Source organism: Mya arenaria, chromosome 17, assembly GCF_026914265.1.
Source record: "Mya arenaria isolate MELC-2E11 chromosome 17, ASM2691426v1".
NCBI classification, from domain to species: domain Eukaryota; kingdom Metazoa; phylum Mollusca; class Bivalvia; order Myida; family Myidae; genus Mya; species Mya arenaria.
Window position 1 is genome coordinate 13,944,500 of NC_069138.1, and position 14,253 is coordinate 13,958,752.

The 14,253-nt window shown below is 35.6% G+C and overlaps 1 protein-coding gene across 1 annotated transcript; it reads left to right on the top strand.

The window, feature by feature from the left end:
• The first annotated feature begins 844 nt into the window (after positions 1-844).
• LOC128224021 (pre-mRNA-splicing factor 38B-like) lies at positions 845-12,817 on the top strand. The gene is made up of 8 exons (XM_052933616.1): positions 845-954; positions 1,723-1,865; positions 2,150-2,275; positions 6,539-6,690; positions 7,151-7,211; positions 9,823-10,088; positions 10,785-10,934; positions 11,139-12,817. Exons 2-8 carry the CDS (start codon positions 1,767-1,769, stop codon positions 11,653-11,655), a joined length of 1,371 nt encoding a protein of 456 aa, XP_052789576.1. The 5' UTR covers positions 845-954; positions 1,723-1,766; the 3' UTR covers positions 11,656-12,817.
• Positions 12,818-14,253: the final 1,436 nt, after the last annotated feature.

The following is a 14,253-nucleotide window of genomic DNA, read 5'->3' on the forward strand; positions in this document are numbered from 1 at the left end:
GGCATGTTTACAGTACAAGAGAAACTAAAACGTATTTCAATTTACAACTTCAGTATAATTAAATCATCGAAATGCCCCCCCCCCCCCCATGGGGTGTAGCTACCTTTAGGTAGTGTATACCGCTGCCTACAATGTCTTTCGGAAAAATCGCAACTATTAAAATCCTAGACATATGAATGAAAGGAACTCACTCATGAATGGTAAAAATGTAAAATGCACTTTTTAATTACGAAATAAAATGTGGCAAATCAAAAGGAGTGTTAAAACAAAAATTCCAAGAGCTGGAACCCTTCAGCAAATGTTGATATTTATATTGATAATTACGATTACTTTTCGTAAACAAATCTAAAGTAAAGTATGTGCCAATCCGAAACGACACGTACGTGTCAAATGTTAGTGTCAACAAAACGGCGGCACCGGTACCAAAACAATAAGCCTTAGGTCATAGATATTGCCGACGGACTGTGAATTTAAGTGTATTGCTTTCATATGTTTTATTTTAATTTTGACCAAAAAATAAACATATTTTGAACAAAATGGCTTTACACATATATTCTTGGTTCATATATAGATCTAAGAAAAATGTGTTGAAGTTATAGACAGATTAAAATTCAACAATTCTGCATAATCCTGCATGTAATTTTACAGACTTGTATTTCTGGGCATAACCGTAGTGTGTATGATAACATAAACTTCACACATAGAAATAAAACAATATGAATCCTTTGAATTCTTTCAAAAAACATTTCCTTAAAATTTTGTTGCCCGTAATTGTACGCTCCCGAAATTGAAATTCCGTTTTGACTCATACTAATGCACACTTTTCACAAAATAATTATTTTACGTCATATCGAAAACGAGGCAGCAAACCGAAAATCAAGAAATATCGAGGACAAAAACAGAAACTGAATTAATTGTACTTGAGTTGTTCAATTCATAGGTATATTTGATAAGGTAATAAACAAGTTTTTCATGATTTGGTTCAGAAATAATTCCAGTTTCTGAAAGTCTATGGCGTCAAATATTTCGTGACTTTTATGCCCCTAAAACAATCGCACATTCAAGGCTTTCGATCAGGAGATTGTCTCCAAATCTGTGAATCATGCTTAACTGGCGTGTTGCCATTGTTGCCTGTTACATAGGAGTAAGAAAACTTATGTTTATTTTTCACTGTGTTTTACAAATCAGAAGGAGTATGACTAAAATAACATTTTTGACAAAAATGTAGTTAGTTTTGGGATAAAATAAAGTTGTTTTTAATAGAGCATCGCCATTTTGAAACTATTTAGCAGGTGCCCGTTATCTTTCTGCTCAATATACTTAGTGCTGGGATCTGTCATTCTTGGCTAGGAAAACAACAAGTGGGATACATAGAGTCGCCAAATAAAAAATTGTCAGAGACACTGAAGCGGCTGTTTATATGGACTAGACCAACTAATAAAACTTAATAATTACTTGATCATGGACTAGACCAACTAATAAAACTTAATAATTACTTGATCTGGCAGGTCAGCAATTAGGCAATCATCAATCTCACCTTCATATTTGCCCATGGAACAGTACTGCAACACTTGATTTATTTGTCCAGTTTCCATAAAAACATTTTGCAAACAAAATTTCTTTTTTAACCTATAATAGTATCTATTCGTTATCATTATCATGCTTGGTTGATAATTTTGAATGATCGATTTCACTTTCCACCTTTAACTGATGACTTTTCAGGCTGTGGTCAGGGCTGAGGTGCTTCTTGTTGACTTGCTGTCATCATGGCGCCTAACAACACCCTGGCGATCTGGGGAAATGAGAAGACGATGAATCTCAACTCTCTCATTCTCACAAACATCCAGTCCTCACCATACTTCAAGGTTGGTTATTTCAAAGACTGTTTTAAGACTAAGCAAAGCTGTAGAAACTCAATTGACTCACAAGCTCAGACTAGTAAAATTTCAGTGGCAAGTAGGCTGTCATGGGCGATGTCTGACTTCTTTAGAAGTATCTTATTTATAACCTTATAATGAACCGTCAAATTGAAGGTGAATTGTTGCATTTATCAGCTTTTGTCATCTACTTATTAACTTTTTTTGGTAAATCTGGTACATGTTCTTATACTTGTTCTCTTTTTCAAGCCATTACTGTCTTATTTCCACAGGTTCAACTATATGAATTGAAGACCTACCATGAAGTGATAGACGAGATTTACTACAAAGTGAGTCACCTAGAACCCTGGGAGAAGGGCAGTCGCAAGACAGCTGGCCAGACAGGCATGTGTGGAGGGGTAGGTACTCTCTACTCTCTAGTACATCTATTTCATTAGCTCTTCTGTTTTTCAAAGACAATTAGGCATGGAATTGTAGTAGGCTCAACGTCATTGTCGGCTTCGGTAATGTTATTGTGTCAAGAATGTTGTTCAAGATTATCAAATAAACCAGTCATAGACAGTCATGTTACCAGAGACAATACACACATGTATAGCAGGCCCATTCCCAGGCTCGTAAAGCCGGAAATTAACGAACCTATTTACATCTTGGCAATCGAGCTATATGATTGGTTAAGATAGCATCCGGTGATTACGGAAATTACCGATGGGACTAGAAGACAGTATCCGGATGGTCGTATCCGGATATAACAGACGACGAAGACGAATAAAAGGGTATTGGAAAATTGGAAAAAACGACCACAACCAACTTCTAAACACATCGATTCGTCAATTTCAAGGGTATATTTGCCATTTATTTTTAAGAGAAATTCCCGAAACGTTTCTTTTTAAGTTAATAGAAAGTGATCAAACTAATAATGAATTTTGCGCATCTAGCATTATTTCGGACAACCCGATTCGGATTGTGTCATAATAATCGATTTTTATTTTACAAATTTTATTTGGCCGATTGAAGTTTACGCTGTAAACCGTTTCTTTATTATTCTCATAATGTTTGAAGCATTGTTCTCAATAAGAAGTGGCTGTTGACCATAATGGGAGGTTCAAATGAAAGTTGGTTTGGTTCAAATTTAAAAAAAAGAATAAATATTTTGTAGTAGTAATACATATCACGTAGAGGCAGTCATTTTATTTTCTATTTGAGACAGTTCAACAAAACTTCTTGAGGACCCAGTTTGAGTGAGATTTAAATTCTAAAGTTGTAATTTGTATTTCCAAGTATGTTTATGGTTACAAAAGTCGGGGATGAACAGACACCTCAGCCAGTGCATCCAGTTGTTTCTGTCAATGACTGACAATTCAATCCAGAGGCCATGAAAATTGGATTTATGACTGAAGATGCTCCCTGGCGCCACAGTAGTGTGTCTTACTTAAGACACTTGCCAAAGATACAAAAGCTCTCAGCGAATTAAAACTTCAAAGGTGTACAGCATCATACAAGATGACTTACGTAGTGGCTAGCCATTTCAATGATGAACATATGGAGGAGTTAATGGATCTCGGTTTTGTTTCAACAAAGACAAGTCAACAAACACAATGAGAAAACTGTTGCAGCTATTTTTCTGCTATAGAGAAAGAAATGAGGAAGAATTCACTGTCCTGCATTTTCAGTTACATCTCAAATAATTGGATTTAGTTGTAGTTTGCGTTTTTTCTATGCTTCCAGTGTTGTAATCATTAGAAAGACAACATTGATGGAATTTTATATGTGTATAATAATAATTTTTAAAAATACAGGAACTAGTTATTTTTTATAAAATTTGGTCAGTTTTGAACATTTTTACCGTGGGTTCAGAAAACTGATATTGCCTCCTTCAGTGCTTTGGACTTTTGGTCGCTTCAGACGATTTATCTTTATAGAAAGGTATATTTCCCAACCTCCATTTGCCAAATAAGCATTTGGAAGAGTTGAAAACATATAAATCCTGATTTAATCTGAAGAAAACATGACGTAACATTTCGTGTCAAATATGTTACGTCTCGAATCGCTTGTTTTTTTGACAACAACAGACATGTATAATTCACTTTAGTGGCCTGTTTTTAATTTTACCGAGGTCAGGTGTTCATTTGATGAAAACAATAGTTCCCATAAATACCTACAAAACGTGTATTGATCGACCGAAATATTTCACCTAAAGTCGTGTCTCAAATGTTACGTCACAAATTATTCAGATTTTGTTTATGTACACAGCCCTTTGTGTATTTCGACAAACTTTAACCGTGTGGCATATAGCTAATACGTGACAGAAAAGTAGCACCGAACGCGCATTGATACTGTGTAGTATATCCAAGATGGCGGAACAAGCAAAGCATGGGTAAGTGTTGTCGTGGAAGTTACGTCCTAACAGATTCGAGGTGCACTTATTTCATTCAGTTTCATGACATTAATTGATGCAGCTTGTATATTTCGCCTGTACGGGTGCACAAACTAATGATTTGTCTCAATTGTCTTGAGGTTTAAAACATTCGATTTCACGCGCGTTCAGTTCAAATGTGTTGTAAAGATCGATCCAAAGCTGGTATTTTGGTGTCTTATGTTACGTCTACAAAGTCATTGTGTTTACATCGGTACACGCTGTATTTTAAGCAGTCATAATTCGCAATTTTGCATATAAACTGAGTAAATTTTAACCAGATAATTGGGAATTTCTTAAAAAATGCCTGTTGTCACACAGCACTTATTACACGAATACGTAACGGCGACACCATTCATTACCGATTTTGACATTTGGGTAAAAGAGTCCCAAGTTACGTCCAAATAATTTTGAAAAGCATTTTAAGTCTCTAGTGCTAGTAAGAAAGAATGTATAAACATGTTATGTACCTGTGTTACGCAATAATCAAGAGACATATACTAGAAATAAGCCTCAAATAGCTCATATTACTGCCACAAAAGTATATAACTTTACTCTTTGATGTGCGCCTTTGTGTCCAGTTACATCTGGATGTAAAAGTCCTAAAACATATTGTATGCTTCAAAACTCGGCATGGTTTGCTTTGTTTTTCTGCATAAAAAACAACTATTTATGTGACAAAGCATTACAAATTATAATAAAGCAAATGTTTACAACAAGAAAGGGTTCCATTTATAGTGGAATGTCATCGTTACATCACCAATTTTTTAAATAAATTGAAGGCTCATTACTTTTTTTGTGTGAAGTGCTTTATTTAAATCTTCTAAGGTATTTTAGAGATGACAAAAACAAATGCAGTAGCATGTAAAAGAACTTACTAAACTATTGATAAAAAAAATAAATTATGTGGACACCAAGCGATGTAACAAAACAAGCTAGACAGTGAATTCTTCCTCATATAGTGTTGAGACATTTGGCCTCCTTAAAAATCACAAGGGCTGATTCTGAATCATAGAATTTGAAAGCCAGTTTGAGAGACTTGAACTGCCGTGGGACAATCTAGTTTGTGTGCTACTAGACTCATGTAACACCATGAGGGGAAAGAATCTGGCTTAGGGACCAGAATATGTCAAAGTCCACCATGTCCACAACGGCTACGCTGCCAAAGCATTTAAGTTCTGTTTGGATATTACTTGGAATTATATATATAATAATTAATAACATTATATTCTCATCAAATGTGCAGAAAATGGAATAAATACATTTGCAAGCATGATAATCGATATGTTGTTCATTATTATAAATCAAACATCCCACAGTGTAGACTGTTTATACACAGGCATTTGATCATAGCCAGTTGAGTTCTATGGGAAGTGGACAACTGAGGTACATGTCTAATGCCTGTGACTTCAGGTAAAAAAAAGTATATTTAACTTTGTTTAAAGACAAAGGTGTTAAACTTCACTGCTAAGATTCCTGATAATTGTTCTGATTCTGGATGTCTCGTGTTGAACATAATTATATCTACCAAACCGAAAGGTGTACTCCTTGAACACAATTCTAATGCAAAAAAGGGTATTAGAATCCCTGAAATATGGAAAGCTTCGGGGGGCTTCGCCCCCCTTGTCCCCCCACCAGGGCAGGACCCATCGGGGGCCTTTAGCGGCCCCCTGAACCCCACGCATAAATTTTCAGGATTGGCTCTGTTATCATCCCTGTATATGGAGCGGCATAGTACTTGCTGAAGGAAGGACGAAAACAAAAAAAATATCACTTAAAATCCCACTTTTGTATTGTCAGACAGAAAATTATTACACTTGAGTTTGTTATATCAAAAAAATAAAATAGTCCCTGCTGAATGAAATCCAGAAATAGAACTTTCCTAGAAAGCATTCTACCAGTACAGGGCTTCATCTGATAACATGGTTCATGTTGCAGGTTGAAGTGTAGGTGCTAGTGATATTGTGTCCAGTGCTGCTGTATAAGCTGTTCACACTGTGGCTATATTTCAGGTCCGAAGTGTTGGTGCAGGTGGTAATGTGTAGTGCCTACTGTCTGCTGTATAAGCTGTTCACACTGAGGCTATATTTCAGGTCCGAGGTGTAGGTGCTGGTGGTATTGTTTCCAGTGCCTACTGTATGCTGTATAAGCTGTTCACACTGAGGCTATATTTCAGGTCCGAAGTGTTGGTAATGTGTAGTGCCTACTGTCTGCTGTATAAGCTGTTCACACTGTGGCTATATTTCAGGTCCGAGGTGTAGGTGCTGGTGGTATTGTGTCCAGTGCCTACTGTCTGCTGTATAAGCTGTTCACACTGCGACTCACAAGAAAGCAGCTCAATGGTCTCCTAGATCACTCAGACTCCCCATATATTCGTGGCCTTGGATTCATGTACATCAGGTAGGTTTAATTGTCTTGCTGTTGAGTGTATATGCTTCTTGAAAGAAACAAGTTTTGAGTAAATGGTACCAAGTAGGATAAATCGAAATTGACATGTGTTATTCAGACATGTCATGCTATTCAGTTAATCAATGATGATTGAAACTACGATACAGTTGTTTTTCATCCTTTAGGGAAGGAGATTAGGGCTTCTTTTGCATCATTTTTACCGAAATAATGTAGCACAATACTAAAAAACAGGCAAAAGATGGCGAGTGTGATTAAGAAGAGACAAACTCTTCCATTCAAACATGGTTTGGGGGTCCATTGTATAATATAATTATAACAAATCCAAACAGAAATTGGTAATGTATTTACTTTGGAAAAAAGTAAAAGGTTTTTAGCATGGGAAATGGGGCAAGTTTTTGCCTCAAATTTGTCAGAAAAACACACTGCAACATATGATAATATATTGTTGCAGGTATTCTCAAGACCCCAAGGACATGTGGGACTGGTACGAGCCTTACCTGGACGATGATGAGGTATGTCACACAACACATACACACACGCACACACTCACACACATGAGGTATGTCACACAAAACACACACACACACCACATACTCCAGCAGTAGTTTTTCTCACTGTTTATTGCATGAAATGGAAAAAGTTTTAGAAATTTGGTTCCAAACTTGGCTGTGACACCTATGCTAAATGAAACTTATGGGAAAGAATTTTTTTGGTAAATCCATTGAATTTGAGAAAATAAAAAAGTGATCTTTACTTTGTCAAAAATTTAGAATGAAATTACAAACCTTTACTTAATCTGTTAAGCATTACTGGGATATTCAGTTTTGTGCAAATTAACTGTAATCATACAAAAAAAAATTTACGGCACATAAAACCAAGCAACAAAATTCATGAAACGCTACTTTTAAATCAACATTCAAACATTGCATTATATACAAATATACACTACAAATGGTAGTTGGCTGGGCAGATTATGTTGGTGAGTATATCAGAGGTTTTACTATCTTCTTTGCCTTTCTGATCTCTCTGTACTTACCTTGCTGTCCTCTTCTGTCAAGTTTTTCACTGAGATTGTAAAATATTGTATCATTGATAAGTTAATATCAGATTTAGATTCTTATTATTGAAGAAATAGGTTAAGAAACATGTACCCAGAAATGTGTGAATACAGTCTGATGACTTTTACCCGTTTATTTGACCTAAAGGTCTTGTAAAAACATGTAGAAGGAGAAAATATGTTCAATCAGGCCTCAATGAATAAGTGCTTTGTTTGGTAAGCATCTGGGGTGGTCATATTATTACCTCTTTTATTTAAAGACTGAAGGTTTAAGAAGTTAGAAAAACTTACCACCTACACCTAAAAAGTAGGTTGCTAACCCCAAACAAAATATAACAAATTATACATTGTGGTCTGAGTAAGTGCTTTCAGCTTTGGCTGATGGTTTGTTGGTATTTTTGTCTCATTCCTTTAAATGTTGAATGAAGGCGGGTAAGGGTTATCTGGCTGCTGTATCTGGAGTTTTGATTGTCACTAGAGAATTAAAAAAACATTACTGTTTAATTATAAATGTAGTAACTTTATTCATTGTTGGAAAAAAAATATTTTTAGTGTAGAGTCACTATTTCAGTGGTCGAAATAAGCACAAGCCCGCAAGCCCTGACTGGTAAAATGTCTTCCGGGCTTGCTCAAATTCTGAATTTTATATAGCAGGGCATGTTCAAAAATATGATTCCATGCAATAGTATAAGAATTCGGGCTTGTTCATCCGAAAGTCTAATTTCAATGACTGCTATTTAATAAAAAAATAAAGAATCCATAACAATTTCATAAAGCCCTTTTGGGAGTTTACCCCTGGATAGCTTTTGCTTTTAACCACTGTTTTTAATAGAATTTTCTCTGTATATTTACAAAAGTAATCAAAACTCCAGTGTTTTACAGCTCTTGATTTCTGATTTCTCCTGTCTTCTCTCTAATGTGTGTCTTGGTAACCAACTTATACATGCTGACGAGTAACCATTTTATACCTGCAGGGGGTTGAAGCTCTAGGCACGTGTGAGACACACAGATAAATGAACGTGAACGCCTGGTGTGCCCCCGCTCATGCAGTCTGTGAAAAACTGAGAGGTTATAATCTCGCTGTCCGTGGTACATAGGGGCACTGAAGGGGCCTCGTACCTGATTTTTTGGTTCTCATAAAAATTAAAACAAAATTGCTTAGCTGTGATAAAGATATTTTAAGTTTTGTGTATCAGCGTGGTGATAGAGATATTTGAATTTTGTAAGTTGTCTTTTGAAATGGTTTTATTTACTAACAAATTGGTATACATTCACTATTTGTGAGATTGTGTGCTTATGCTTTAGAGATCTTGTTTAAATGGGGGGGGGGGGGGGGGGGGGGAAAGATGTTGGAGAGAAAAACTTTCAATGTACTCAGTGATATTTTTTGGTGCATTTTACTGCCTTCTAAAGGCTGTTTCCCCTTGCAAAAAACTGTCCATTTTTTCCAAAGTTTTATCATTTTTTCCCAATTTATTAAATGCAGATTACATTGATGAATAAAACAGCAATGAATTTCTTGAATTATTAACAAAATCTTGACAAAACTTGCTCTTTCACAGCATAATGTATGCATAAAAAGTTCAAACATGTATATTTGCCATTATATTAGCTATTTTGGCCTGATTTTTTATTTTTCCTGAAGTCGTCTTTTTTCCCAATTTGCAAGGCACAGGCGGTAAAAATAATTCCAAAAAAAAAGTCACTGGTACTATTAACTTGAAAGTGTTGTTACTCAGAAATATATGACTTCTTATAACCTACAGCATATGTTAAAGGAATCGGATCCTCAAATAAGCCTGTTTGGCCTGATTTAAAAACACTGCCTTTATTTCATGAAATTGTAACGAATTTAACAATTACTGCATCAATTGAATGATTGTTTTCAACTTATAATGCTACTACATTTTCGATCAATGTGTTGAAACAGTTAAGCTGGACGTTTGTATATTTTCCACTTTCTTTCAGCACAAGTCCACAGTGGACTAGAGCTAAACCCATTACCTTCCCTTTCACAGTATAATATGACCATCTTTCAGACCAATTTTTTATTTTCTCAATTTTAGGAAGTTGACGTGAAGGCTGGAGGAGGTCATAGTATCACGATAGGGGAGATGCTACGTCAGTGGCTCGTGAAGCTTGAATGGTACTCAACGCTGTTTCCCCGCATCCCGGTACCCGTGCAGAAGGACATTGACGTGAAAATGCGGGCTCGAAATGCAGGACAACGTCCTCCAATGATCGAAGAAGAGGCACCGCAGCATATCGCAGATGAAGATGTAAGCTTTGGTGAAGCTGAACAGTACGCTTCAAATGCTGCCACCAGGCAAAGGTCTGTGACCTTGTTGGTTAGTTTTATGCAAAGTTTGTTTTATGTTATGCTTTTACTTTGGCCCTATTCCCATTACTAAAACAAATATTTTTTTCCCAAATGTGAAATGAAATTTTCAATTTCTGTTGCTGTTTTTCTGAAAATTTGCTTTAAATTATTTCATCAAAAGATGGACTCCCAAACTGTTTTTATATGAAAGAATTGGTGTATTCTTATAGAAGCTAATCTGTTCACATTCTTTAATATTAAAGTTTTAAAGCTATTTGCTCATGTCTAGGCAAAATTAGAATTTCCTATATCAGTCAGTATGGCGTATTTCCCAAAGTCAGAAGGCCCGAGTCCCCTTCCAAAAATGGTGATAAAAACACTGCTTTGTTAATTTTCATCTTTTATTGGTAATGATTTTTCTTTTGGTAGTAAATGAAGGGACTCCAGTATTCAAAGACAGTAACATAAAGCAAGTCAAGGCCATTTACAAAAAAGTTCAATTAGATAACACTTCAACATTCAAGTGTACACATCAAGTTAATCTGTGGTTTGGCCAAATGTTTTATACAGTTGGCAGCTGTTAGTTCTCTGAGGCTGGCCAGGTATATAGAAGTCATACTCATGAAATATAACAACTCAAAACAACCTTTGAATAATAAAAAAAAGTCGCAGAAATACTTATTTAGAGGTTCTTTGACTATCTTACAGGTCACCAACACCGCCGTACAAATCCCGCCCCCGCACTCCGCCCCCACGACCCAGGTCACCCCCTCGTAGATCTCCTCATCGCTCACCTCTGAGAAGGGAAAGGTCTCCTCCACGCCACAGGGACAGGTCACCTTTACATAACAGGGACAGGTACGCATTTTATCCATGAAACAAATAAAATTATAAACTGATTCATATGTATGTTATGCATTAATAAATTGGTTACAAGGTGGTTATTGTCCTGAAAGAAGATTTGTAACTGTATTTTACCTTTGTATCAGCACATTAGAGCATTGATTATTGTAGTGAATAAGATTCATTTTGATAATCAGTGATATTTATACTTCATTTTAGGCACCATCGCTCTCGGTCACCTAGACGTGCAGATGAACCTTCAGACTTCGCTGCAGAGCTACAGCGGGAAAAGAAACGCCAGGATCGTCATAGAGATCCCGGCAGATCTCATCGAGACAGGTCACGTGATCGTGAGAGGGAGAGGGAAAGATCACGAGATCAAGAACGGGTTTCTTCACGACGGGATTCGCCAGAGAAGGAAGAAGAGCCAGAAGATCCAATTGACTTTATAAAGGCCTTGCTGGCGGAGAAAGAGCGCCAAAAACAACAGATTGCTCGACGACTTGCAGGAGATCTCCTAGAACCATTGGAACAGCCAGATAAATCGAAAAATGCCAAGGAATCTAAAGATAAGGTTAAGGAGCATAAGCATTCTAAGAAGAGGTCTCGCTCGAGGGAACGGTCCAGTAAGCATAAGTCTAGCAAACACAGGTCACGATCTCGGGAACGCAAGAAGCATAAGCATAAGAGCAGGAAACGATCTGTGTCACCGAGCGCCAGTAAGGTTGGACGGTGATGGGCGTGATTAAATCAGGGATCTTGTCAGAATTTTTTTAATTATGTTAATGGCATGGTATTGTTACTGAAGAAGTTCAATTAAATCATTTCATAAAGATTTGCAACTATTTAAAATGCATGAATTTCATTTTGCCAATTTGGTGTGAAAAGCATGTTAAACATCTTAGGATTCAGTGATCTCTTATTTTTTTTATACATTAACATGTATTTATAACAATTAATTTTAAAGGTTCTAAATGTTTTAAACGCATAATTCTGAATTTTTTTCTTTTGAGTGTAAATTTTTCAGTGGAAACTTTTTCAGTAACAATACTTTGGTTGACGATTTCACTTTTATACATATACATCATTCAAAGACATATCTGTTTCGCATTGTTGAATGAAAGTATGATATTGCATATTTTAAGTTTTGGTTGTTTTAATGGTGTATAAGTTGATACAAACAGCCTTTTATGTGTGATGCTGGATGTGTATCAATTTAATATGTGCAAACTAGGTGATCTGAAAGTTTGCTTAATCTTTTCAAGACCAAGAACTCCCTGACAAAGCAAATGTAAGTTTTATTGTGGGAGCTGATGTGTTTTTATGGATGTAAACATTCAAGTTGCTATGGATAATCAGCGTAAAAAGTTTTCCAGGTTTACACACCCATTGCAAGCGCTTTGTTGCTGCTAAAATGTGCTGCTAAATAAAAAGAAAAAACACTAATGCAAAATAAGTGATCAAATTTGTACATTCTTTGTGGATTCCTTGTGAAAATACATTTTAATAAACCACAGAATTTCACATTATCATTTTAGCTTGTCTGTTTTTCAAAGGTCTGTTTTTCAAAGGAGAAAGTTAAATTCTCACAGCCTTAAAGAATGGTTGTGTTAAGTGGCATTGAAAAACTAACCTTAAACTTTTGAAGATGACTATTTGAAACTCAATATACATATATGGATAGATGCGCAAATATAAAATCTTCTGGGAAAAACTTCAGCGTGACAGGCTGATGTAACATATTTTATTTACCAAATTGTTAACAGACAAGTGTTGGCAACCACTTGTTAGGGTTCATGTTTTAAATGGATCAACATGTGTTTGCACCAAGCAATTGTAAGTTTTATGTTATTGTTGTATATATTCATTTTAGAACTCTCAATAAAAATTGAACATAACAGATTGTTGTTCTGTTAGTTTTCACACCCACTTGTTGCAAGCCTCAAGGTCAAGGTCACATTTGATATGCCGATAAATACTCCATTGGTTTAACAGGTAGTTCAGTGTCATGTCCTTTGAAATGTTAAAAAACTAAATTAAATGAACCTCATCTGCTTTCATCAGGTTCATTGTATGATCAAAATAATATCAACTCTCAAATATGGATCTGAAAGATTTTAAACGATGGTCCGGTTACGGTCAGTGCCTCTTATTGTAGCCAAAATTATAAATAAACAACATGCAATTGTATAAAGACCCTGCAAAATATTTGACTATTTGAAAATACTTCCGAACATACATGTTTGATAATCAAATTCTCCTGTTTTATCTTAACATATGGTAAGACGATTGGGTATAAGAATGTTTTATATAATTAATGTATCTGGGTAATGTTATTGACCTAAGTAACGTTTTAACTACATGGCCCATATTCAAGCTAACCCAAGTATAGGCAGTGGGCTTTAAATTGCTCCTCTTGTAGAATATGCCAGTATTTGGGATTCTTATCACATCTTTGATAGCTGTAGTGATCTGGCATATTGATATAACTTGCATATCATTAGACCTTGGTCATCCATGCATAATTTGTATGTGACAGTTTCACAGAGAGGAAAATAAACCATGGGAATATAATGTTTAATAGGACCCAATTTGTTTCAATGAATTTTTGCAGCAACTCTGGTTGCAGACTTTAAAAGAACTTGGCACCAATTTTAGCTAGCAGGCATGAAGAGCACATGTTTCAGACACATAACCTTCAAGGTCAAGGTCACACTAAGGGGGCAAAGACCTCTCTTTTTCATCACCAAACTCAGCTGAGCAAAGGATTCAAGATCATTTTGAACAACATTTTTGTTATAACCAGCTAGGCTTTGTGTCCAACATAACTTTCTACCCTACTTGAAGTTTACAAGATGCATTTTATTGATCTTCGAAAAGCTCAGTTTATTTTATAGGCTGTAGAACCATGCTTTTGATGATTTTTTTTGCACTGAAATGCTATCAAACTTGGCTGAAATGTGTCAAACTTGATCACACATTATATGGGGAAAAAAAGAACTGGTGTTTAATTTCTAGGTTTTGAAAATTATCATGCAAGGATATTGTGATTTTGGATCCAGCCTCCAATTAAACTTTAAAAACTTAAATTCGAACTACTTCAAAACATTTTATCTATGTATTTACTAAGTTAGATTATATAACAGTTAGTTGTTGCATTAAAAATACTTAAATATTGACTTTTCTTTAAAATCAATTGGTCATCAAACAGCTTGGAGTAGAATTTGTTATTGGTGTCAGCTGGGAGTAGCAAAAAGCTAATTTTAGGTGAAAAAAATTGTATATTGTATGTTGCGAGACTTCCATAATATACACCTTTACCTGGGGCAAAATT

Excerpts from the sequence above, each read along its gene's own strand:
- LOC128224021 (XM_052933616.1), top strand. The coding sequence starts at position 1,767 with ATGGCGCCTAACAACACCCTGGCGATCTGGGGAAATGAGAAGACGATG. Across the intron at positions 7,212-9,822 it reads CTTACCTGGACGATGATGAG|GAAGTTGACGTGAAGGCTGG; the intron begins GTATGTCACACA and ends TCTCAATTTTAG. Across the intron at positions 10,089-10,784 it reads AATGCTGCCACCAGGCAAAG|GTCACCAACACCGCCGTACA; the intron begins GTCTGTGACCTT and ends ACTATCTTACAG.